At 53.8% G+C, this 24424-nt stretch overlaps 2 protein-coding genes and 1 long non-coding RNA gene across 10 annotated transcripts in view; 2 read left to right on the forward strand and 1 right to left on the reverse strand.

Moving 5' to 3' along the window:
* Positions 1 to 10899, forward strand: part of MVP (major vault protein) — a 20744-nt gene extending 9845 nt beyond the window's left edge. For all 5 annotated transcript variants that reach the window (XM_077314542.1, XM_077314538.1, XM_077314539.1 and 2 more), the window contains exons 5-17: positions 95 to 226; positions 313 to 407; positions 772 to 1008; positions 2615 to 2740; positions 2824 to 2982; positions 3662 to 3900; positions 5142 to 5339; positions 6288 to 6423; positions 7257 to 7468; positions 9310 to 9426; positions 9512 to 9638; positions 10170 to 10358; positions 10541 to 10899. In XM_077314542.1, coding sequence (XP_077170657.1) covers positions 95 to 226; positions 313 to 407; positions 772 to 1008; positions 2615 to 2740; positions 2824 to 2982; positions 3662 to 3900; positions 5142 to 5339; positions 6288 to 6423; positions 7257 to 7468; positions 9310 to 9426; positions 9512 to 9638; positions 10170 to 10358; positions 10541 to 10663 — 2090 coding nt within the window. In that variant the 3' untranslated portion in view covers positions 10664 to 10899. The remainder of the gene's footprint in view (positions 1 to 94; positions 227 to 312; positions 408 to 771; positions 1009 to 2614; positions 2741 to 2823; positions 2983 to 3661; positions 3901 to 5141; positions 5340 to 6287; positions 6424 to 7256; positions 7469 to 9309; positions 9427 to 9511; positions 9639 to 10169; positions 10359 to 10540) is intronic.
* Positions 10900 to 11607: 708 nt separating this feature from the next.
* Positions 11608 to 12533, forward strand: LOC143826144 (uncharacterized). The gene is made up of 3 exons (XR_013227011.1): positions 11608 to 12088; positions 12213 to 12300; positions 12407 to 12533. It is a non-coding gene; the product is annotated as an uncharacterized LOC143826144 (long non-coding RNA).
* A 344-nt stretch (positions 12534 to 12877) lies between these two features.
* On the reverse strand, positions 12878 to 24407 carry TLCD3B (TLC domain containing 3B). 4 transcript variants are annotated; one of them, XM_077314699.1, is made up of 8 exons: positions 24185 to 24407; positions 22500 to 22565; positions 21983 to 22087; positions 21225 to 21343; positions 18562 to 18645; positions 15082 to 15301; positions 14862 to 14957; positions 12878 to 14323 (listed from the first exon to the last, which is right to left on the reverse strand). In XM_077314699.1, exons 3-8 carry the CDS (start codon positions 21995 to 21997, stop codon positions 14006 to 14008), a joined length of 852 nt encoding a protein of 283 aa, XP_077170814.1. In that variant the 5' UTR covers positions 21998 to 22087; positions 22500 to 22565; positions 24185 to 24407; the 3' UTR covers positions 12878 to 14005. The 4 variants fall into 4 exon arrangements, with proteins under 4 accessions (XP_077170814.1, XP_077170818.1, XP_077170817.1 ...); XM_077314703.1 differs by lacking the exon at positions 21225 to 21343; XM_077314702.1 differs by lacking the exons at positions 21225 to 21343; positions 21983 to 22087; positions 22500 to 22565; positions 24185 to 24407 and adding an exon at positions 19941 to 20283.
* Between the last annotated feature and the right edge of the window lie 17 nt (positions 24408 to 24424).

Raw genomic sequence — 24424 nt, forward strand, 5'->3', positions numbered from 1 at the left:
GAGTTAGGCCTTGGTAGGCAGGCATCGGTTCCCTTTCCGCCCAGTGTGGTTGGAGGCCTGGTCTCCTCTCATCATGTGCTTCTCTTTTTTGCAGGCACCTATATCCCCCGCAAGGAGATAGAGGTCGTCGAGACCATCCAAGCCACCATAATTCGGCCCAACCAAGCGATAAGGCTCCAGGCCCGCAAGGAGTGTGAAGACAGAGAAGGGAACAGACGTGTTACGGGTACCTGCTCCGTCTCTCCCCTCCCGCAGCCCTCCGGAGGGCTCTCTTCGCCTCTGATCCATCTCTTCTCTCCCTTCCCTTGGCAGGGGAGGAGTGGCTGGTGAAGCGGGTGGGTGCTTATTTACCCGGCGTCTTTGAGGAGGTGGTCGACACCGTGGATGCTTTTGTGCTGACGGAGAAGGTGAGTGTCTCGTCCACTGCCTGGAGCTGCTGGTGGAAGAAGGCCTCCGTAGGGAGCGTCCCCGGGGGAAGAGAGCTTGCTCTTGCTTATTGGGGGTCGATTTGTGGAGATTTAAACACATATTTGGAACTTTCCTGTTTTTGTTGAGACTGTAGCTTTAATAGGCGTGGAATGTTTTGTAAGCTGCCTTGAGTCCTGGTGGACTACAAAGAAAATATATAGTAAAGAGATGTGGGCATTTGCCCTCAGCCTTACAAACGCTTGGGATCTCTGTGGGAGTTTTATTCATGGGATGAGCTTCTGGATGCGGGCACAGGGGGGTCCGTGTGCTCTCCCATCCCTTGCTCATCTCTCTTCCTCGAAGAAAGCGCTGCATCTCCGTGCCACCAAGACCTTCCGGGACTCCCAGGGAGTGGCGAGGAAGACGGGGGAAGAGTGGCTGGTCACCATGGCCGACACGGAGGCCCACATCCCCGACGTCTACGAGGAAGTGCTGGGCGTCATTGACATCACCACCCTGAACAGCTGCCAATATTGCGTCGTCTGTGACCCAGTGGACTCCAGCGGCAAGCCCCAACTCGGGCAGAAGAAGGTGATCAAGGTACGTCTGGGCCCGTGCCCGAGCTGTGCAACGGGCCGCCTTGGCACCCTGGCTGAGCCTCCCAAAGTGCCGCGGCAATCTTATACCCACAATTCTGGTAGATCTCCTTACACATGCTGGGTACATTGATGTATGCATGGCAGCAGGCCTGGGGTATAAGGTTAGCAGCTTCGGTGGCACCCTGGTTCTTCACTCTGCAGTGCTGGTATTTTCTTTTTACAAAAAATTATTTTCATAGAATAGAAATAGAGAAAGAAAAAAAAAGGCATTCAGCACGGACCACTTAGCGTCGACTTATTGCAACTTAACCACCTAATCTAATACAGGTCAAACATTCTGCTTGTAGATATAATCCAAATGAAAACGCCAGTGATCTCAAAACTCTTCCGAAGGCTTTCTGTTTACCAAGTTTGTTAGTTTAGCCGTTCTGCATAGTCCTCCGATTTTATTTAACCAAACCGCCGTCTTAGCTGAGTCCAGTTGCTTCGATCGCTGAGCAGTTACCATTCTTGCTGCCGCCGTCATGGGAGAATTTTTAGCCTTCACTGGTAAATTATCAGGAACAAAAGCTGAAGAACAAATAATCAGAATACATGGGAAATTCAATATCAGGTGTCTTTTACAAAATGGCCTGAACACCAATCCAAAATTTGTTTAATTCTCTCATACCACCGCATATGATAAAAATAACCCCTTGTTTTGTAACATCCCCAACATTTACCATCATGTTGATTCAACATGCTACTAATTCCTTTAGGCACGACAGCAGTGCTGGTACGGTTCAAGTGCCCAGCAATATTCTCAGCCTTCATGTGTCCGCCACAGAGCTTCTCTTCTTCGCGTTGCGAAGGCTCTGGCGCATAGAGGAACCCTGCCGTGACATGGTCCATTGTGGCTGTGCCTTCAGGAGATATGTAGTGTGGGCAGAGGCCTCTGAATGGCATATGGGAACTGGGATTTTCCCAGGGGTACATAAACATGTGTACCAGTTGTAGTGCACAGCTGCTGGGTGAGTTCATGCCATATTTAGAAGAAGAGTTGGTTTATTTATACGCCATTTTTCACTCCCCTAAAGGATCCCAGAGTGGTTTATAAACACCTTACACTTCCTCTCCCCACGACAGACACCCTGTGAGGCAGGTGGGGGGGCTGACAGAGTTCTGACAGGACTGCTTGGTGAGAGCAGCTCTACCAGGACTGTGACCAGCCCAAGGTCACCCAGCTGGCTGCCTGCAGAGGAGGAGTGGGGAATCAAAGCCAGTAATCCAGATTACAGGCCACTGCTCTTGACTACACCACTACACTGGCTTTATTGTAATCCTTTCTGTTAGCACTGGAGCGTTAGTTTGGCTATGTTGGGGGGGGGGCTAAATTCCTTACCTACTTGGTGCTTGAGGATGTCGGCCATCTCTCTGCAAATATTTCAGGTACACGAGTGCATAGACCTGGGAAGCCCCCAGGTGTGCTTTCCAAGGAGTCCTGTGAATGTTTTTCCCTGACTGGAACTGCTTGTTTACGTTTCTGGCCCTGGGTCCTTTAGATGGGGTGCTGGAATGAATTATATTTCTCGGGCTGACTTCTTGAGCCTCACGTGTGTCTTCTGCAGGGGGAGACCTCCTTGTTCCTGCAGCCTGGGGAGTGGCTGGAGAACGGGATCCAGGACACCTACATCCTCTCCGAAGACGAGGGACTCTTGCTCCGTGCCCTCCGACCCCTGGAGGACACAAACGAGGTTAGGCCTGAGCCTGTGTTGGGTAGGGAACGGGGGAAGTAACTCTGAAGGCATTGCAGTCTCTCTCTTTGCCTCCTCCTTAGGATGGGGAAGAGGTGATACGCAAGCCAGGTGACCGTTGGCTGATCCAGGGGCCTCTGGAGTATGTGCCGCCGGCTGAGGTGGAAGTGCTGGAACGGCGCCAGGCCATCCCGCTGGCTGAGAACGAAGGCATTTATGTGCGGGACATCAAGAGTGGGAAGGTGAGCAGAGCTGGTGGCACGTGCAACAGAAACCCTTTGGGGAATTAATTTTTTTTCCCTTTAGCAAAGCGTTAGATCCTAACTGGGTTTTTTTCCAGCAGATCTCTCCAGCTTTTCTTCTTACCCCAGACTCCCATGTCCTGCCACTTTTCCCCACGTGGGGTCCAATCCAAAGATCCCTGGGGCAATTGTGGGTGTGAAGAGTAGAGTGTGATTTCTGTTCTTAGGCAAGGGGCTGGCTGCTTGAACCCCCTTGGCGTCGTGGTTAAGAGTGGCAGTTACTGATTTGGCGAGCTGGGTTGGATTCCCCACTCCTCCACATGCAGGCATCTGAGAGACCTTGGGCTTGTCACAGCCCGGATAGTGCTGGTCACATAGAGCAGTAATATCAGAGTTCTCTCAACCCACCTGCCTCACAAGGGAGCCTGTTGTGGGGAGAGGAGGGGAAGGCGATTGTCAGCTGCTTTGAGACTCCTTCGGGTAGTGAAAAGCGGGGTACAAAGCCCAACTCTTCTTCTTCAATATAAATCGAGAGGCACATGGGAATTGTAGTCCGTGGACACCTGGGGAGCCGCAGTTTGGTCCCCCTTGCTATAGTGTTTGTACATACACACACCAATCTTTTGGTGCTGGGGCTCAGCAAAACCCTTAGTCTTCCTCTCTCTCTTCTCCCCCCCAGGTCCGAGCTGTCATTGGCCACACGTACATGCTAACTCAGGACGAAGAACTGTGGAAAAAGGAACTTCCTCCCTATGTGGAATCTTTGCTGGGCCTGGGGAGGGACCCGTCTGTGGATCGCTCCCGTGACACCGGTGAAGGGGGCAGAGAGACTTCCCGCGATCAGACCCAGGTGGTGACCTACCGCGTCCCCCACAATGCAACAGTGCAAGTGTATGACTACAAGGAGCGTAAATCCAGGTGAGAGGACTGGGGAGGGCCTGAGCGGTGAGGTTGCCAGGAGCTCCTTTAGGGGAAAGCGGCACATTGAAGTTTTTGTTTCTAACCTTTACGGTCTCATGCCGTCTGGGCCCTGCGTCTCCGAGGGACCGCCTTTCCCTGTCTGCCCCCAAAAGAACGCTACGATCCTCTTAATACCAAAATGCTGTTGGTTCCTGGCCTGAAAGGAGTACAGCTGGCCTCAGCTAGAGCCATGGCCTTTTGCCCTGGTGGAATTTAGTTGCCAACTGAGACCCAGGCCTTGGCGGAACTCCTTAAGTTCCGCCGGGCCTCTGAAATATCACTCTTCCACCAGGCCAGTGGTTGAGGCCAGAACAAGTAAATAAAATTCTACGGGCCTCCCTCCTCCCACACTGAACAAATGGCTGAGAAGCGGGACAATCGGAACATTATGGGATATTTATTGCTGTTAACTGTCTCTAGCTGGAATTTTAATATGTCGTAGACTGCCCGGAGGCTGTCTGCAGAGAGGGGCGGTCTAAACAAAAATTAAATGAACAAATATAAATAAATTAAAATGAACCAAGGAGAGATTTCCTCGGGAATGAGAAGCGCCAGCCCTTCTGGCTGCCTGGAGTCCCCGGCCTGCGGCTGACACGAAACCTTTCTCGTCAGTCTCGGGTGCCCGGAGGAGCTACGGCTGCTGCTTACTCAGCGCCGGCAGTGAGGAAGGAACACGCTCACGATCCGAGGAGAGGAACTGGCACTGGAGGTGCTCATATGACTAAGTCTTGCTTGAGTCCTGGCTCAAACAGGCGCCTGCTTCACTGCGGGAAGAGGCCAAGGACGGAGGCCTTTTATGAATCCGGTGTTTTGTATACGCTTTGAAAGCGCTTCCCGCTACCCCAGCTTCCAAAACATTATCCCAAAGAATCAAATCGAAACCGTGGGGGAATCGCACGCTCGAGGGTGCATCTCGAAAATAAGGCCACGGGCTGCTTCATAGGGCGGGTTTCGTGAAAGCGGCCGAGTGAGAATCCTGCTGCTGAGATCCCCGTTTTGGGGAGAGCGTTCTGAAGCTCAGGGGATGGGGTGGCTGAGAGACCCTGATGTCCGTTCCACGTGGAGCCCAGAGTCCCCCTGGAATTATAGCTACAGCGATAGGGGTGGGGGTGGGGGTGGGGGAGAGCAATCAAGCGTTGTTGTTTCCCCCTTCCCAAGGTGATCGCCAGGCATCCATCGAGTGCCTCTCTTTTCCCCAGGGTGGTCTTTGGGCCAGAATTGGTGCTTCTGGGGCCAGACGAGCAGTTCACGGTGCTGAGTCTGTCCGGGGGTCGGCCTAAGCGGCCCCACGCCCGCCGGGCCATCTGCCTCCTCCTGGGGCCGGACTTCTGCACTGACATCGTCACCATCGAGACAGCCGATCACGCCCGCCTGCAGCTCCAGCTGGCCTACAACTGGTGAGAGTCCCAGGAGGTCAGAGACCACAACTGGGGGGGGGGGGGGGAGGAATAGGAGGGAGGGGCTGCTGTGTGGAGGCAGGGCAGTGCAGAACGGGGGAGTGTCTGTTGCCAAAAGACAAGGGGTGCAAATGAAGCAGAAGTATGCGCTCTGGAAGGCCCTGCGTGCCTCCTTCTGCCAGCATGGAGTTGTGGTTAAGAACGGCGGCTTCCGATCTGGAGAACTGGGTTTGAAGAAGAGGAGTTGGTATTTATATCCCGCTTTTCACTACCCGAAGGAATCTCAAAGTGGCTTACAATCACCTTCCGCTCCTCTTCCCACAACAGACACCCTGTGTTGTAGAGAGAGCCCTGACATTACTGCTCTGCAGCACGATCAGGACTGTGACTAGAGAAGTTTGGGTTGTAAAAATCGACTTTCTTTTTCTTATGCATTCATATTCAACATACTGAATCCGTTTGTAAGGCGTAGGGTAACCGAGGGGCTTGGAGGGAGGAGAGGAGGCGTGGCAGAAGAAATTTGGCTCAAATAAATCAGGAAAGGAAATGCAGGCATTCACAGAGAAAGGTGCAGTATTCCACTGGATGCCACACCCCATCCCCAAAGACCTCTGCTCAAGACAGACAGGGACTGATTCCCAGACAGCCACTGGGTGATCAGCCAATGGGCGATCGGGGCCACTGCCCTGGGCCCCTCCAGGACTTGGACAGCCGGCTTCCCATGGAAGCTTCCTGCCACCTTGCCTGGGACGAGGATGACACCTCGCTTGGCCCCACAGGAGGGGTAGCAATGATTCCAGGATCCCATCTGGAGCTCTTGCCTGGGGCCCAAGAACCACTAAGGCTCTCCTTTGGTGCAGGAGGCTCGGATCCTCAGGTAAGTGCCGCGTTCCTGCTTAAGAGCGGTCATGGCGTCTCCTTGCATTACTTTCTCTTCCCGCCCATCAGGCATTTTGAAGTCCCTGCCGTGGCCGAGGCCTCCCGTCTCTTCAGCGTCCCGGATTTCGTAGGCGACACCTGCAAGACGCTGGCCTCGCGCATCCGGGGTGCTGTGGCCGCCGTCACCTTTGACGACTTCCATAAGGTGAGTGGCCCGTTTTCACCGTCCTCTCTGCCACTCTCTCCCGATGGAATACACCTCCGTAACTCCTACGTCCACCTTGTTTTCTGGCCTCTTTGCACAGCTGGGGAGGGGCAGCAGTGCTGCACCCCCCGGGCAGGGTTCACTACTGGCAGTTCTGTGTTGACTGGGCCGTGGGAGCCAGCGTGGTACAGTGGTTAAGAGTAGAACCAGGCTTGGTTCTCCCCTCCTCCCCCTGCAGCCAGTTGGATGACCTTGGGTCAGTCACAGGTCTCTCAGAGCTCTCTCAGCCTCACCCACCTCACTGGGTGTCTGTTCTGAGGAGAGGAAGGGGAGGTGACTGTAAGCTGCTTTGAGACTCTTTTGGGTCGTAAGAAGCAGGGTATAGAAAACCAGTTCTTCTTCTTCTTCACCATAGGAGATGGGTGGATCAGTGGTAAATTGCCAAGTCCAGGTTAGGAGATTTGGGTTGTGGATTCTGAGGAGGGCAGAGACCCCAGCGGGGTATAATGCTAAGAGTCTGCCCTCCAAAGCAGCCACTTCCTCCAGAGGAATTGAGTCTGGGGATCAGTTGTAATTCCAGAAGCCCTCCAGACCTCACCTGGAAGCTGACAATTCTAGCAAGAGGTGATATTTTTCTTCCTCCACCTGGTAAATATTCTTATGGGCTAGGCCACAACACATCTTGTCAGGTAGGAAGAAGGGGAGCCATTCTCCCTTGTCCCAGAGCTGGACAAGGGATCGCCTGGAGCTGCCACGGGCTTCAGGGTGTTTCTGTTGATGAGCGGTGTCCGGACTTGGCCCTGTCCCGCCTGACAGCCCCTCGTGTCCCCCAGAACTCCAACCGCCTCATCAGCGCGGCCGTCTTCGGCTTTGACACCGAGGGGAAGCTGGGGAGCTCCCTGCGCTTTGCCCCCAACGGCCTCATCATAAGCAGCATCGACATCCAGAGCGTGGAGCCCGTGGACCAGAGGACCCGAGATGCTCTCCAGCGCAGCGTCCAGCTGGCCATCGAGATCACCACCAACTCTCAGGAGGCGGCAGCTCGGTATGGGTTGGGTTGGGGCTGGGGGCCTTTGGTCCCTGGGCTCTGGCTGCTCTCTTGCCATTAGCAACCCCCCCCCCACCTGCCCCCTGAATCAGCATCTCTGATCTCTCGCCCCCACAAAGCCGGACTCCAGAACATTGTGCCCCGCCAGGCTCCTGGAATTATTGGGAATCGATACCCCCCCGCATTGTGCATTCTTAGCACTTTAACTAGGAGGGAAAAACCAGGCCAAAGAAAACGACAGCTCCGGGGCCAGTATTGATTATGCAGGACAGACACGCTTGGGCTTGGGCTTGGTTTTGCTGTGTATCGTTCTCTTTCCTCGCCCTCAGCAGCCTTTCTTGGCTTTTAAACCTGAAATGTTCTTCAGGCGTTGAGGAACCTCAGAAGTGGCGCGATGCTGCAGAACATGGCTGGGAAGCATCGCTGTGTTCACGCCCACCCGGGACACCTCCCCACCCTTTCCTGGCCCATCATTGGCTATTTTGGGAGGGCAGATCGACATATTCTTGTATCACCCGATAAATAGCAAAATTAAAAATATCTTAAAAATTAATTAACTCCCACCCATTCGGGAAATCGTTCCGGGGCCATCAAGGGATTCACAAAATGCTGGTTGAGAAAGCCTGGGTTAGCGGAAGAGAGAGGGGGTGGGCAACCATGTGGGGACTTTGGGCTGAGGGACAGGGGGAGGGAATGTCCCTAACTAGCTCTCTTGATACTTGCTTTAGCTTTGAAAAGTTGGGTGAAGTTCATGGATCCCCCATTTGATCTGTACTTCAGCACACCATCTGATCTGGGGAGCCGGGCTTGGTTCCCTGCTCCTCCACGTGCAGCCAGCTAGGTGACCTTGGGCTAGTCACAGCCCTGATAGAGCTGTTCTCACAGAGTAGTTTCTTTCAGAGCTCTCTCAGCCTCACCTACTTCGCAGGATGCCTGCCTTGGGGAGAGGAAGGGAAGGCGATGGTCAGCCGCTTTGAGGCTCCTTTGGGCAGTGAAAAGCGGGGTATAAGAACTGATTTTTCTTCTCCAGCAATTGGGGGGACAAGCTGGGGACAGGAAGGGAAGCAGGGTAGCGTGTTCCCCTCCCAAAGCAGCTCGATTGCTGTCAAGAAGATGGCGGGGCAGAGTTTCAGAGTTTCCGAGCGCTGCGGCTGTATCGAAATGCCTTCCCTCCTCTTGCAAGCTGGACGCTTTTTAGCACAGAGCGATCTGATGGCTTGCCCTTCAGCCGGCCCTCTCCCTCTCCCTCTCCCTCTCTGGCTGCCAAGTCGCATGGCCCCATTAAAGTATTGCTTTCTAAGCTGCCAGAGCTGCTAGGAGTCTGCTCCCATTGATTTTCTCTTCCCTGACTTTCCAAATTTGGGGATGGTGAGCATCACCTTCCCCCACTCCCAACCAGTCTGCCCCATCTCTCTCCCCCCTTGCAACCAATGCCTGACTTGGAGGAATCTCTCTCTGCTTTAATTGTCCTCCTTTCGGTTCTGATCTTCAGCCCTCAGATTTCTCCGTTTCAGTGGAGGTTTTGTCCAGGACTGTATCCCCTCCTGAGTCTGATCAAATAAGTCTGCTGCAGTCCAGCATCCTTGTTTCTCACTGTGGCTGAGCAGGGGCCCCAGAAGACCCACAAGCGGGGCATGGAGGCCAAAGCCTCCCCATTATCTCCTCCCCTCTAAACTGATCCCCCAGAGGTGATCAAACTGAGGCTGTCCAGGTGTCCATGGACTTCAATTCCCACAATGCAGATCCTGGCAGGGGCTCCTGGGAATTGTAGTCCATTGGGCAGCTGGAGAGCCACAGTTTGGCCGCCCCTGAAAGCAATCCCTTCTCTCGCATCCCAGGCATGAAGCCGAGAGACTGGAGCAAGAGGCACGGGGACGGCTGGAGCGGCAGAAGATCCTTGACCAGGCCGAGGTGGAACGGGCCCGGAAGGAGCTCCTGGAGCTGGAGGCGCTGAGGTGGGGCGGGCCGGAGGCCGGTGGGGTGGCCGGGGTGTGTTTAGCACAAGGCCGCATCTCTCCTGGTTGTCTCTTCTCCCTGCAGCACGGCGGTCGAGAGCACCGGGGCAGCCAAGGCAGAGGCCCAGTCGCGAGCAGAGGCCGCCCGGATCGAGGGGGAAGGTGCTGTCCTGCAGGCCAAACTCAAGGCACAGGCCTCGGCCATTGAGACAGTGAGTCCAGCTCCTCCTTCTCATGCTCTCTGCCAGTTTGGCCTCTCCGGCTGGGGGGAAGGTCTAGATGGTGGGGGAAAGAAATCTGCATGCCCCCAAAATATGTGGTAATAGCAGTCCTTCCCCCTCCCCGTCACTATCCAGATTTGTTTGTTCTCCTTTCTAATCTGTCCTTGGGTCCCCAAATCTTTTTAACTGCACCTCTTGCTTCAGTAGAGGTTTTGTCAAGGACGGTAAGTTGAAAGGTCTTTCACGTCACCCAGGGCAGGGTCCCTTTTCACTGAAGAGGCCTGGGACCTTCCGCATTCAAAACAGGCTCCTCTATGAACACACGAAGCTGCCTTAACGGAACCAGAACCTTGGTCCCTGAGCATTGACCGCTCAAACGGGCAGCCTGCTCTCCAAAGTCTCAGGCAGACTCCTTTCGCATCACCTGGTCCTTTTAGGTGGAGATGCCAGGGACTGGGCCTTGGATGCTCTCACCCCTCTTCTCTCACCCCCTCTTTTCCCACCCTCCCTCCTCCCTCCCAGGAGTCGGAACTGCAGCGCCTGGCCAAAGCGCGGGAACAAGAGCTCGGCTTCTCCAAGGCTCAGGCCGACCTGGACGTGGCCCATGCCGAAGCTTTGGCTGCTGTCGAAGTGAAGAAATTCGAGGCTGTGATCCAGGCCCTGGGGGCCACCACCATCCGGGACATCGCCGTGGCCGGGCCAGAGATGCAGGTAAGAAGCAGCAGGAGGGGAGGGCAGGGGGGTGCAGAAGGCCGTTCTCGGGCAAACGGCCGAGGCAAAGGGATGAGCGGGTAAAGCGGATCGGACGACTCTTAGCCACGGGGAGCGTGGCGTGATGCCAAGGGACAGGCTTTTCAAGACCGTGAGGCCTTCTGGCTTTCTCTTTCCTGCAGGCAAAACTGCTCCAGGGTTTGGGGATCCAGTCCACGCTCATCACCGATGGGTCCTCCCCGATCAACCTCTTCACGGCTGCAGGAGGGCTGCTGGGGATCCTTCCGAAACCGGCTTCAACCTGACAGGGGCTGGAAATCCAGGCCTCTCTGCCAGGCTCCTGAGTGCCTTAGAGATCAGTGGGGCTGGGGCAAGTCTTCCTTTCGGTGTGGGCAGCCCTTGAACGTGCCTTTGCTGGAGCCCCCCTCCTCTTCCGTTTCCTTCTCTCTTATGACTTTCTCCTTCCCTGGATCTCTTGTTTGAAGTTAGAAGGAAGGGGCAAAAAGACAGCTTACAATAAAGTCGTTAGTACTGCACAAGCTCTCGCATTTTCTTTTTTGAGTGGAATAGGACGGGCGTTTGCTTTTTTTCTGGGAATGTGGTTGTTTTTGAAGAAGAGTTAATTCTTTTATACCCCGCTTTTCACCGCCCAAAGGACTCTCAAGGTGGCTGATCATCGCCTTCCCTTCCTCTCCCCTAAACAGGCACCCTGTGAGGCAGGTGGGGCCGAGAGAGCTCTGTGAGAATAGCACTATCAGGGCTGTGACGAGCCCAAGGTCACCCAGGTGGCTGCATGCAGAGGAGCGAGGAAATCAAACCCAGCTCGCCAGATTAGAAGCCGCCGCTCTTGACCACACTGGTTTTGCTTTTTGTTTTAAGGGGGGAGAACTGGGGCAAAGGGGGAGGGGCCTCTATTATGAGGTCATAGAATGTGGGCCAGGGCAACAGAACAGCAATGCTGACACTAAGGGAACTCCTGCTTCTTCAGCTCCTGTCCGTTTGTACAAGTTCCCTCAGGGGAGCCCTGACTGATCCCCAACAGGTGACAGGTGAGCACCGGCCCTCCTGTACCACTCACCCCAATCGTGTAACCCCCCCTGCACACTGCATGACAAAGCTCCACCCCCGCAGTCCCACCCAGTTGCTATTCCCCCAGATCAGGAACTTTTCCCAGGATTGTCTGGAACTAGATATTTTGTTCTTGATATGAACTACTGATTTAAAAATTCACACTCAACACTCCAAGGGCCCCTCCAGTGGTGCAGCGGAGGGGAAGGGGAAAGGAACGGCAGACTTCCCCACCCGCCTGGTTACCTCCCTGCCTTGGTTGCCATCTTTCTTAAAACGTCACAGCAGAGCGAGTTTGGGAAGCCTGCAGGAAGCAGGAGGACAAAAGGGGTGGCACAGAGGAGCATCGCAGCACTTCTGGAAGGGGGGCAGGGAGCAAAAGGGAAATGCCCCTTCCTTCCCAACAGAACCCAGGCTGGGCCCAATAATGCATGTGTTAAGTGGCCTCTTAGGGAACTGTTGGAAAGAAGTCACTGCTCTATCAACACAGAGACCTCTGATCTCTCGGTGACGGAGGCTTCTTGGGTTTACAGCGCCTGAAGGAGGACCGGGGCAGGCCAAGGAAATAAAGCCACTCTGGTTCGATTATCCTGACTCCGAGAAAGAGCAGATCCTTGCTGTTTACAAGCTGATTGGCGAAGAGCCTGTGTTCGTCACCCCAAGTGAGACGCAGTCCCTCCCGCAGTCACCCTGCTCATCCGTCCTTGGGGGAGAGCTGTCCTGAGTGGTGGGGTGTCAAGGAACTCCCCCAAGGAACCTGCCCCTCTCCTGCTTGGTCCCCTGCAGGCACTTTCCCACAGCAGCTGCGCTTTATCCTGGTCGGAGCCGTCCTCCTCCTCCTCCTGTTCTTCCTCTACCAGATCTGCAGTAAAGTGTACGTGTGGCTTCTCCATGGGGGTTGCGCTGCAGGTATATCCCTCCCCATCCCCACTGGGTCACTTCCATCCACCCACCCTCCTTGATCCCCCTTTTTCTTTTAGGATCGGCAACAAAGGGTAAAAAGACTTCGGACGATCAGATTTTTGCTCCGCAGCCAACCTTTCCCCTCTTTTGGGCATCGCTCCTGTACAATAAAATGCTTCCAAGTTTGGGAGAATGGCAATCGGAGGAAGGGTCAGGTGGTTTGGGATCACGAGAGATGATGATGGTAAAAGCTTGTGGATTTTCACAGCAGGCGGACCTTCATCCAGGACTGGGGTGTGTAGCCTGGTTCCAGGATTTGAGGGGCCTGCTTCTGCTCCCCGCTTCTGGCAGTCCCTTCCTTGGTGTTGCTGGGCAGTGTGCTCCACTGAGATGCTGGCAGAGCTCTAGCAGATAGGTGAGGGGCAAGGGGTTGGCAGCGGTGGGCCCCAGAGGCTGCCCTCCCTCGGGGGGACACCAACGCTCGCCCTGATTGCCCAGAAAGCTCGGGAGGGGGGCAGCACAAGAAAGACACAGACAAGGCCCGGGGCTGGCATTAGATAAAGGCTCCTTTAATACTTTTGCAGATTTTCAGGTTATAAATACAGCCCGCCCACCCCCTATGTACAGCTGGATCCCCTGCCCGGTGGAGTGGGGATGTCTAGGAAGGAAGAGTGAAAAGGGAGTGCGGTGGGGGTGTTGTGCGCTGAACTGAGGAGAAGGTGGCAAGGGGGCAGGTGCTCCCCGACTTGTTTATTGCTAAGTTGGGGGCTGGATGGTGGTTAGGAAGCACCCTTCTGGTCACCTCTCCCATTGCAAGGGGGTGCGATTGGGGGGACGCTCCTGGCGGGTGGCACCCCGGTAATACTGCAGATTAATTCCTATTGAAGCAGCACCCCAAAAGACTTGGGGTTTTCTTTCTCTCTTTTTTTTTTTTCTTGATTGGGCATCCTATGAAAATCCCTAAGCACCTTGAATAATACTGGGGGAGTCTATAGTTAATAGCGGGAGACCGTCCCCTTTTCCTCTCTGCCCCCATCGTCTTCCTAGCACGACCCCACGCCCGTGACTGGAACTCGCTCAGCTCTCTCTTGTCTTGTCTCGCCTCTGCTCGGATCTGCCAGAGGGGGGGGGGAGCTGGTCTTACGGGCATGCTGCAGAAATCGGAGGATACTTTAAATAAACATTTTGGGGTGGTTGTTTTTTTTCTCTCGTTTGTTTGTTTGGCTTGGCAGAACCCTCTACCCACCCTCTACCCAAACCCCCTCGTTTTGTCTCGCAACCCTGAAAAAAAAGTCAACTGTACCCTGGTCTTGGCTTTGTAAAAAAAAAAAAAAAAAGAACCCTCCTGGCCTGACAGTCTCCCTGCAAGAGACATCCCGTTTGTTCTCCTTTGGCTTGGCACCCTGACCTCATCACCCCCACCCCCCGAGAAACTTCTGAATTGCTGAGAATTAGAGGGTTGCCTTTGGCAACAGATTCCCGTAAGACGCCAGGGGACTCCCGGTCTGTGCGGTCGTGCCCTCTGAAGAATCGGTTCCAGCCCCTTTGTTTCAAATCCCCTTTGGCCTAGGAGCCCCCCCCCCCAATACTCCAGTCCCTCCCGCATCCCCAATAATTAAATAAGTTAAGAGGAAAAAAATGTGTTCTGTCCGTCTGTGGCCGAGGCGGGGGAGCGGTCAGTCCAGCGCCTGCGCTTCTTCGGGCCGGTGCCCGTTTCGCAAGGCCTGCTCCTTCGCGGCGCTCCGGCTGCGGGAAAAGACGCGGAAGGCTCCCCGGCAGATGAGGCCGAACCAGTAGACCTGGGGGGCCATGAGGATCGCCGAGCCCAGGTTGTACTCGGCGGGGATGGAGAAGGGCACGCGGTAGAAGGGGATCCCGGCGTACTTCCCGTAGACCCAGTACATGTATGGGAAGAGCAGGATCCGGCAGCAGAAGAAGGTCACCAGCATGACGACTCCGTTGACCTTGTGCAGAAGCGTGTGCTGCTGCTTGTACTGTGGGAGGGAACCAGAAGCAGACTGAGAGACTTGTCAGAACTGATCGCCCGTCCCATGGATCCTTGACTTGGTGCAAAACATCGAGTTTATTGAAAGCGAGCGAGTTATCCTAAGCAACACCTTGTCGGAACTAAAGCACCGCAGAACGGGTTTGGCATATGACCCCGCAATCAGCCCCTCCTCCCGTGAGAACCCGTGAAATGTGGGAACTTTTCAAACTCCCAAACAGTCCTGATGACACGCCCTCCAAGGCCGCTGTCCACATTCCCGGAACCAGTTGCTACAATTTACGGCAGAAGCCTTCAGTTCCGACAAGGGTATCGCTTAGGTTAACTTGCTCGCTTTCAATAAACTCGACCTGCAGCCTTTTATTACCACCCCTTCCTCCTCTGCCAAACGCAGAGGCCCTTGACCTCGCCCCGCCAGCCTCGCCCCGCCAGCCAGGCACAGGTTTCCCTTCCCAGAAGAAACTGCCCTGCCCCACCAGATTACGTTCTGTTCCCGGGAAACCCCCAGAACCAGGCCGTCCACTTACCAGAATGAGGACCTTGCCAAGGCAGACGAAAGGGGTGCTCAGTTCAGCCATTAGCATGCAGCCCAGGAAGAAGTCGCCTTTGCCCTGGCGCCAGAGCTGCAGCGGAAGACGGGGGGAGGAGTGACCGTTTTGGGGAGCGGCTTGTGAGGACAGACCTCCCCGCTCCCCGTGCCCCAAAGGGCGGGCGCGTTGCGTGCCTTCCCAAATGCTCCCCACTCACCACGGACACGGGGAAGCAAACCAGCACCATGAAGAGGTGATGGACCACCATGAGGAACTCCTTGTGTAGGTAGGTGCGGGTGACGGTGCGCAACGATCGCGTTCCTGCCGCCTCGTGCCCCTTGACCCGGTACTTGTGCCAGTGGCACATGAACATGGCGTAGATGTCGTAGATGAAGTAGGGGACGGCAAACTGGGTGTAGGATGCTGTCAGCCAGTGTCTGCAAGGGAAAGGGGAAAGGGCGTGTGAGGAAGACAGCATCTGGGCTCCTAGAAAGGCAAATGCAGCCTTAGAATCGTAGAGTTGGAAGGGACCTCCAGGGGCATCTGGTCCAACTCCCTGCACAATGCAGGAACTTGGGCTGCATCAAAAGAGGCTTCACATCGAAATCACAAGATGCCCTAGTCCCTCTGTAGACCGCATGGGTCAGGCCTGGAGTCCTGGGTCCAGATTTGGAGACCTGGCTTCAAAAAGGACCAGGGCAAAATGGAGAGGGTTCAGAGGAGAGTGACGAGGATGATCCGGGACCAGGGGACCAAGCCCTAGGAGGAAAGGCTGAGGGACTTGGGAATATTCGGCTTGGAGAAGAGGAGGCTGAGAGGGGACAGGATGGCTCTCCTGAAGTATCTGAAAGGTTGTCACTTGGAGGAGGGCAGGGAAAGTTTCCTGTTGGCAGCAGAGGGTAGGACCCACAGGAATGGGTTAAATCTACATGTTGAACAGTATCGGCTAGATATCAGGAAAAATATTCACAGAGTAGTTCAGCAGTAGAGTCGGCTGCCAATAGGGAGCTCCCCCTCAGTGGTGGATTTCAAGCAGACGCTGGACAGCTCCTTCTCCTGGGTGCTTTAGGCTGATCCCACATTGAGCAGAGGGTTGGCCTAGGTGGCCTGTCTGGCCCCTTCCAACTCTAGGATTCTGTGCTTCTAACAAGTTCAATTAAGTTCCCCAGGGATTTATTTAATGCTCCTAAAAATGTACACCAAATTTGCTCAACTCTTTCCTACTACCACCCCATCTTTTTCCTAAGCCGGAAAATTCCAGACTCTTTCATCTTTCCTAACAGAAAAGATGCTCCAGCCCCTTCATCGGCACCTTCCCCAGCAACCAGAACTGTATCTGGTATTCTCAAGCAGGCCGTTCCGCAGACCTATACAGGGGCACGACCACCCTGGTTGTTCTGTTTTCCTGTCCCTTTCCTAATAGCCCCCAACATGGAGTTGGTCTCCCATCAGGGAGAAGTGGGATCTCTCCACATCTTGGAACAGGCTGAAGGCCGCAATCGATGACAATCGATGGCCTACTGATGCGTTCTGCTGGGAAGGTCAACGAGAACACCGTGCCTGCTTGCCCTGTTCCCCAACAATCCCCCTCAGGCCCAGACCACTTGGCTGCCACGGCAATGGGCTCCCCTCCGTTCTCCCTCAACCCACGCTGAGCGTGGCAGCTGACCGACCATGGGCTGTGATTCTCCCTACTCCCTGCACCCGTCCTGTCCTGCCACCACCTCTCTGCAGTGGCAGCCACTATGCAGCACAACAGCCAACCCAGCCAACTGCTGTCACACGCAGGAGGTTTAGGCCTACTGGTGGCTGGGAACCGTTTACCTTTGGACCTGCAGGCTTGTTCCAAAGCTGGGGCAGAGGGGACATTTATGAAAGCCAATAGGAGAAATTCTAAAGGATTGCAGGATTCATTCTGTTCCTTTGCAGGTGAGAAGTGAGAATTCTGGGACTCCCAGAGATGCTTCTAATCCTCATCCACGTTTCCCATCCCCCCAAGAAACCAGGCTGGGTCAGACGCAAAGCGTGTGCTGTTTCTTTAAATAGGGGCCGGGACTTCCTGCCACGTCCTGACCGAGTTCTCTTCCCCCCCCCCCACTTCACCGCAGCTTGCCTGGACATTTGTGCTGACAACAGGCCTTGCTCTGCCGGCACAGTGATTAGGCCAAATGCCAGAGAAGCCAGCTAGATACTGCAGTGCTAGGCAGAAGGGGGGGGATGCAATGGACTTTCGGGGGGGGCAGAACTCAGAGAGCAAGGGAGCCAGCAGGATGAGAGGGACATTTTGCATGTGTGTAAGGTGGGGTAAGGTCCCAATGGAGGGACCATAACTATGATGTCATTTGTTGTTTCTGTCATGGGGGGGTGTCAATTAAGGACACACTTGAGTCTAGTTGAAAGACTGGCAGGGAAACCTCCCATCCCTCCGAGAAAGCCTTTTGGATCCCAAGAATCAAGAGCACATGGACAACTTTAGCAAAACTTAACAGAGACTCATTCTGACATCTGCAAGAGAATCTAGCCAAAAGCCCCCTGCTCCAACCAATCAGAGCTCATTCCTGGAACACCCAGAGATCCAACCTCCTGTGCAGACTTCTGGTCCTCTGAGCCCCTTCCTTTTTCAAGACGCTCAGGAATCCACCATCGCTGGCTGCCCAATGAGGCTAATTGTGGGTGCAAAGACCTCAAATCGGCAGTGGAAACAGCTGTTGCTTTGGTCTAATCCCCTACCCTGCTCCATCCTGTGAGGGAATTAACACACATGGCCCATCGAGAGTCTCTCCGGGGGGAAGAGAATAATCCCTGCTAAACTCATTAGAGTGAAAGGAAACAATCTTGATGACGAAGCCAGGCGGGGCCGCCTGAACAGTGAGCAAGACCAGGCAGCCTGGTTCTCGGACAGGCCCCCTCCTCAGAGAGCTCCGGTGGCTCTGAAGCTCTTGCTTGCCCTGCAGAGCTGCCCTCCTGCCAAATCGGTTTCTGCAGAGACTTGGGTCTGGCGGCTCTCCCAGAATCCAACGGGACTGCCAAATTCTTTCCCTGTCCTCCCTTCGACGCACTCTCTGGGAAACCTCAGCTCACCTCCCCCAGACTGCTGAGTGGGCACTGGGAAGGGTTGGGCAAAGAAGGGCTGTCCATGGTGCTGACAGGAGAACGAGAGCCCTGAGAGTATGCAGTACCATGGACAGCACCAAGCCCTGGCTGGCCAGATAAGCCTCAGCCCCTCCAGTCACCTGTGCCCTGCTCCCTCCAGCGCCCCCTGCAGGGCTCTCTCTTCACAAGCAGCAACCTTTCCTTCACCCCCTCCCCTTGCCCAAATAACCTCCTTATGGAACAGAACCAACAGGACGCTCCCTCCCACAGACAAGCCGCTGCCCCCCAGAGCACCCCCTGCAGGCAAAACTGGCGCACTGCACGGCAGCCTCCTCATCCCAGTATCGAACTGCCCTAGCCTCTGCTGCACATCTGCCTTTGACATGTCACTGTCATTCAGTTCTAAATTTGGTGCCCGTTCCGGTGTGGGTGTCAGGTTTCTCGCTAGTGTGACCTTGCCAACCACGCTGCTGGGCTGGATGCAGAAGCCCAGGGTTTGGAAGGGGCGGGAGCGGCAACGGGGGCTGGGGGTGGGGGAGAGGGAAACGGGACAGAGGCACCGCACTGCAGCGTCGCCCCGGCGTGCCGGCCGATGTGGACTTACTGGTCGTCGATAATGTGCTTGCAGGACGAGGAGACAATGTAGCCGACCGTAGAAGCCATGATGGCCTGCACAGAGGACACCAGCCTGCGGAGCGGGGAGAAGGGGAGATGGAGACAAGTCGAACGGGCTGCTTCTCACACTTTTCAGAGCCCGCCTGCCAGCTGTTCCTAGTCTGAACAGTGCAGCTGAGACCGGCAGAGCCCCCCTCCCCCACTGCTCCTCAGAGCCTGGCCTGTGCCACACTGGTCCTCTCCTCCAAATCTTCACTTCAACAGGTAGTCTTTGGCCCTTCCTGCACCTATGGGGTATTCAGAAGGGATGGGCATCAATGCCGTGGAAAGCTGGGAGGCCCAGCTGCCCCTTGACCTTGCCAGGCAACAGTGTCCTGCCAGTACTGGAAAACATTCTCAGAGATGAGATGGGCACCACCTCCCATCAGTTCTCCCAGTCCACCCCCTGCCACGTCCCAGGAACCAGTTCTTGATATGGCCCAACCGATTGCCAGCAAATCTTCCCAAATCCAAACCCTACAAAAGAGCAAGATTCCAGCAGCACCTTAAAAACTAACACAAATTTTGGGCCATGGTAGCTTTCAGAAGTCACTGCTCACTTCTTCAGATACTGGTGATGCACGAAAGCTCAACCCCTGCCACAAATTGCGTTAGCCATTAAGGCACAACTGGACTCTTGTTTTTTTCCGGCTGCCGCAGACACACTAACCCGGCTGCACATTTTGGACTACCCCTAAAGTTCACACGCTTGGCTTTGTGGCTCCCAACATCCTGGGTATAAAGAAATCTTACTGGTTATGGCTAGCACTGGTTGTCCCCACGAGCGAGTGGCAACGTATCGTCCTGGCCCAGCCCTTGCTCAACCCTTTGCTCTAAATTAATAAGGCTCAATCTCTCCCAGAGGGCTCGGAGTTCTGGCTTGCAGCCCCACTGTAATCCATCAGACCGTTCTCGCCCAGAGAACTGAGAGCTCCATGCCCCCCGGCTTCTCCCTGCTGGCCAGGAACCCGCAAAAAGCCAAACAAACAGTAGAGAGGTGCCGCTTGGAGCCTGCCGTACCCCACTGCAGTCGGAGCCCGGAGATCCAGGCCCCCAGCCTCTTCTCCTCCTGGGACCCACTGAGCCTCAACCGAGCGAGCGACTTTCACAGCCCTTCCTCTTTACTGCAACATATACCACTCCCCTTCCTGAGGAGTCGCGATGGCCATCCCCTTTGCCGAAGCCCCGGGAAGGCGCTGCTCTCTCTCCCCTTCCCCCTCCGAAACAACAAAGGAGGGGATCTTGTCCCCCCGCCCGCGACTGAGGCCTGCTGACCGCCCTGCCTGCCCACCGCTCCTGGCTGCGTCTTTTCTCCGCATCCCGGGTTACCTGGCGGAGATGATGACCGCGTCGGCCTCCTCCCATCGCAGCCACGGCAGCCACTTGAGGCCGTTCTTGGACAACAAGAAGAGGCCAGGGAAGACAATGCCCCCTGCAATCAAGGCGTGAAACATCTCGCTTCGGGCTGCGGGGTGGGGGGGAGGGGGGGCAGCGCGGCTGGGGAGGGTCAGCGGGGGGCTACCCTCGGGGAAGGCTCATGGTTCTCTGAGGGGGTGAGGGGGGACGGAGAGGGAAGGGGGGGGATGGCAGTGTGGCGGGTTGGTCCCAAGCAGAGCTGCTGTGACAGACAGAGAGAGAGAGAGAGAGAGAGAGAGAGACAGAGCCAGGGGAGGGAGGGAGGGAGGGAGGGAGGGGGAGGGGGAGCAGCTGTCAGCACAGTGCGGGAGGAACTTAAAGAGACAGTGGCCTGTGGTGTGCGGAGGGACTGGCCAAGAGGGCTCTGTCAGCTGGGAGAGTAGTAAAAGCTGAGGACACGCACAGCGAGGGGGCTGTGGGTCAGGGTTGAAATGCATTCTGGGGGAGAAACAGAAAGGGAGGGGGAGGGCCTGGTTGCAGGTTGGGGCTGAGCCGGGTGGGTGGATGTAAAACTCTGAAGGAGGCATGCTTTGAGATGGTGGGTCGGAGCCCATGGGAGGGAAGGAGGGAGGGAAGGCACTCAGGGTTTGAGACCGCCTCGGAATCCAGCCATTCCGGCTGTTAAAAATCTCCCCCCTCCCCCTGCAGGGAATTCCCTTGATGTGAAAGCTTTGCCTGTTTTTAAGTGGGAAGCAGCAGCTAATCATACTGGGGCCTTCTCACCTGGTCTGCAGCCATGTAGACAGGGAGCAGAATTTAACCCTCTCAATGCTGTGGCATCATTTCCTCTCCCCACCCCCAATCTGTAAACCCCATTTTGCTGGGCTGGATGATTTGCCTAATCCCATAATCTGAGCCTGGTTTGTGAAGATCAGGTCAGTATTATGCAGAAAGGAGTAGGTTTGATCAAGGGGGGGGGGGGAGCAGGAGGAGGTGGACCACAGTTAACCCTTTCCTTCCTTGGGGGGTATTAAGACTAATCCTCCAATAAAACTCCACCTGCTGAGCAGGTGACCCTGATGTGACCTTTGATAGGTGGGGTAGGAAACAGGCTAGAAAGTAAAGCCAACAGTGGCACCTTGTGGTTGGATAGAAAAACTGCAACGGGGGGGGGGCAGCCCGAAGTTTATATGCTCCTCTAAACTCCCTGGGGGGGCCTCCGCCTTCTCAGAAGACCCAGGCATCTGGAGGCCTCACCTGGCAGATACGTAGACTGCATAGAATTCTTCCATTTTCCCAAAGTGGCTCAGGAAAACATGTAGCATCCAAAAAAGGCAAGGATAGACGAGTAAACCCTGGAGGAAGAGACTGTGTATCTACAAAAGGGAGGGGAGGATGGAAATTAAGAGATTTACCAGGTTGTTGCTCTATTATCCCCCTAATCAAAGCACAAGCTCCTTCCTCTAGGCATACCTTAATGCCGTTTCCAGGAAGGACCGCATCCTCTCAGGCCAGCCCAACTTCCTAGTTTTTTATTTAGTCTTTTATCATTGTCAAATTGAGGGAAGAAAGACCTATTGGCACTTGTTACCCTTGGTAGTAATTGGAACTTCCATGAGTTGAAGACGTGGTCCCTTGCGAACCTGAGGTTGGTGACAAGCTATAAGGAACAATCTCCATGTAGTATTTAAGACCTTCCAAAAACTTCTCGACTAAAGACAGGATGATGGCCTAGACAAATCATTGCTATGAGATTTTTTAAAACCCTCTTAATGAATTGTAAACAACGTAAACTTGATTTTTCAAAGTCTTTACATCCATTGTCCCAAGGGTTTTGGATGCTATCACTATGATGCTTCAGGTATTCTTTCCTGAGTCATAGTGCCCCCCTCCTGTCTGCCATCAGGCAAAAACTGAAACCCGATTTGCTTCAGTAAGAGTAACTCAAATACCTTTCAAGGGTACCCAAAGCACCAATGCATTTGCCCACAGTAGCCCTCATCCGATCAACCTACCAGTTTCTGGGTCATGGTAGTAAGGATAGAGGGATCAATCACACCGGGGCTTTCCTGTGCATCTGTTTCTAGGGAGGGTGTGGTACTCTGAGAAAAGCTCTTTCCCTGAGGAGTTAAATAAGATGTCACTGAGACTTCCTCATCCGTAGATATTCTGCTTTGCTGATATTAAAGTGATACTACAATCAAGTTATCGGAAAGGAAACAACGGAGACAATGGAACAAACCGGGGGGGGGGGGGGCTGTTTTGGGCTTAGTCCTGGTTTGGTGCACCGCCACCCCACTCAGCCATGCAGCTCACTTCAGCCAGGTGGTGTCTCCCAGCCGATGATTTCCAGGTTGGGAAAGTCTGGGAGATGGGGGGGATGGAGCACAGAGACATCAGTGAAGGCATAATGCCTAGAATGCCACCCCCCACTTTCTCCAGGGGAATGGATCTCTGTAGTCTGGAGATGAGCTATACTTTGGAGGGATCCCCAGGTCCCACCTGGAGGCTGGCATCCCTATACAGCCTTACCTAACTCATAGGTTTGTTGAGAGGATCAGATTTAAAGGGGAGGTCCCATATACCATCCTGAGTCCCCTGGAGGAAAGGTAAGATAAAAAGGTAATATATGTAAGGCTGAAATTTTTATTAAATGACTTAAGCAAAATTGCAAGGGAGGTATCTTAACAGGGCTGAAGTCGTCCCCCCCCCCCCACAAATCAGATGTCATGATAAATATTTGCAGGCATCCTTTTAACATTTTAGTTCAATAGCACATCAAAATTAAATAAAGTCTAAATAACAAGTTAGTATTAGAGATGCTAGTATACGATTATGTTAGTAATAATACATCCGCTGAGTACAAGGCATGTTCATTTTTGATCTGGCAGCTTTATGTTCAAACAAAACTTGATGTTCAAATTATTTGTGAAACCAAAGGGTTTGGGCAATGTAGCAAAAGGGTTTGCTACATTATGGTAATTTGTAGGACTCTGCCGGCTAAGCTTGCAAGAAAGTGCCTTAATTATAACTAGGTGGAAAAAGTTTTAACCCAGATGTACCTTTTAAAAAAGCTGTAGAAGTGTTTGCTTCTTGCAGATCCTTAGACTTTGTAAAGGTTTACTGACTAAATGGTGATCATTTTTTGGCTATCGATGTGGAGAATAAAATTCATTGTACCCACTCAGCTGTCACAATGCACTTGGCTAGGAACTAAACTGCAGGTGGTTAATATACTGAAACTTGCATCATGGCAGCTAGCTAAAAAAAATCTTTCTTCATTTAAAATATTTTCTCCCTCCTTTCAGCCTGTGCCTACAGCAGCTTAATATAACATGCACCTAAATGTGAAAGTGTTAACGGAGGCTTGTCTGGCCTCGACCAGGCCAGGGCTTTTCCATCATGGTGGAACAAAGTCCCAGAAGATATCAGGGCCCTACCGGAACAAAAACAATTCTGCAGGGTCTGCAAATTGGGGCTCTTCCACAAAGCCTTTGCTGGAGGCCAAGGAACCAATTCCACCCAACGAGAGCCTCTAAAGACCCCTTCTTCCACAAACGACACCCTGTAGCTGAAGAATCTGCCCATGGCGCAGTGTCAATCATTACAAACGTTGTGGTCTACCGTTCAATGTTATGCCGTTAGTAAAGTTATGGGTTTACAATTAAGATGTTGTTCCTTTGTATTGGATCACAAATGATGTTTCCAATAGGGTATCACAAGCTCAATGTAAACTGACCTCAACTGCCAGGAAGGGCGGTATATATAAATATAATAAAAGTTATATAAAATAAACTCAAGTACATTTTAAAAAAGACATAGGACTATACAAAGGCCACCTCCAGTCGCAAAAGTGGCTTTAGGGAGAAATCTAACAATAAAGGAATGTGTTTCTCCCCTCCCCCCAAACAATCCTCCCTAATTGAAAACAAACAGGATCATTGTTAATGGGGGAAGGGGGCATTTTAAGTCAATTAAACATTAATTTGCAAGAATCTAAAGGAACCAAACAGACCTGGGGGGGAGGGGATAACCAAATTTGATTCCAATGGTACCTTTAAGACCAACACAGATTTATTCAACGAAGAAAACAGCATTGTTGGTCGTAAAGGTGACATTGGATGAAAGTTTTTTGCACTATTTCAGACCTATGGGGGGGGGAGTAACACTTCTTAGCTTGGCGCATGAACGACGGTGGTGCTTTAATTCACACGCACATTTCTCCCTGTGGTCAATCCGAATACATTTGCATGCAGAGCCTTCTGCCCTCCCCCCATGCAATTAATGGCTGGGCTGTCTCTGGATGGGGCTAAACTTTAGCGGGGCAGCTCGGCACGCGAAGCATCTCGACGGTTGCGGAGTGAAAATGAGAGTCCTGGTCTCCATGACAACGGCTTCCCCCCGTTAACAGGGCGGGTAAAGGAGCCCTATGCGCACGCGCAACGCCGCAGCCCAGC

The sequence above is a fragment of the Paroedura picta genome, chromosome 16 (genome assembly GCF_049243985.1).
Source record: "Paroedura picta isolate Pp20150507F chromosome 16, Ppicta_v3.0, whole genome shotgun sequence".
Classification (NCBI taxonomy): domain Eukaryota; kingdom Metazoa; phylum Chordata; class Lepidosauria; order Squamata; family Gekkonidae; genus Paroedura; species Paroedura picta.

Excerpts from the sequence above, each read along its gene's own strand:
- TLCD3B (XM_077314699.1), bottom strand. Across the intron at positions 18,646-21,224 it reads GCAGTCTACGTATCTGCCAG|GCTGGTGTCCTCTGTGCAGG; the intron begins GTGAGGCCTCCA and ends CCCGCTCCGCAG. Across the intron at positions 14,324-14,861 it reads TTGGCAAGGTCCTCATTCTG|TACAAGCAGCAGCACACGCT; the intron begins GTAAGTGGACGG and ends TCCCTCCCACAG.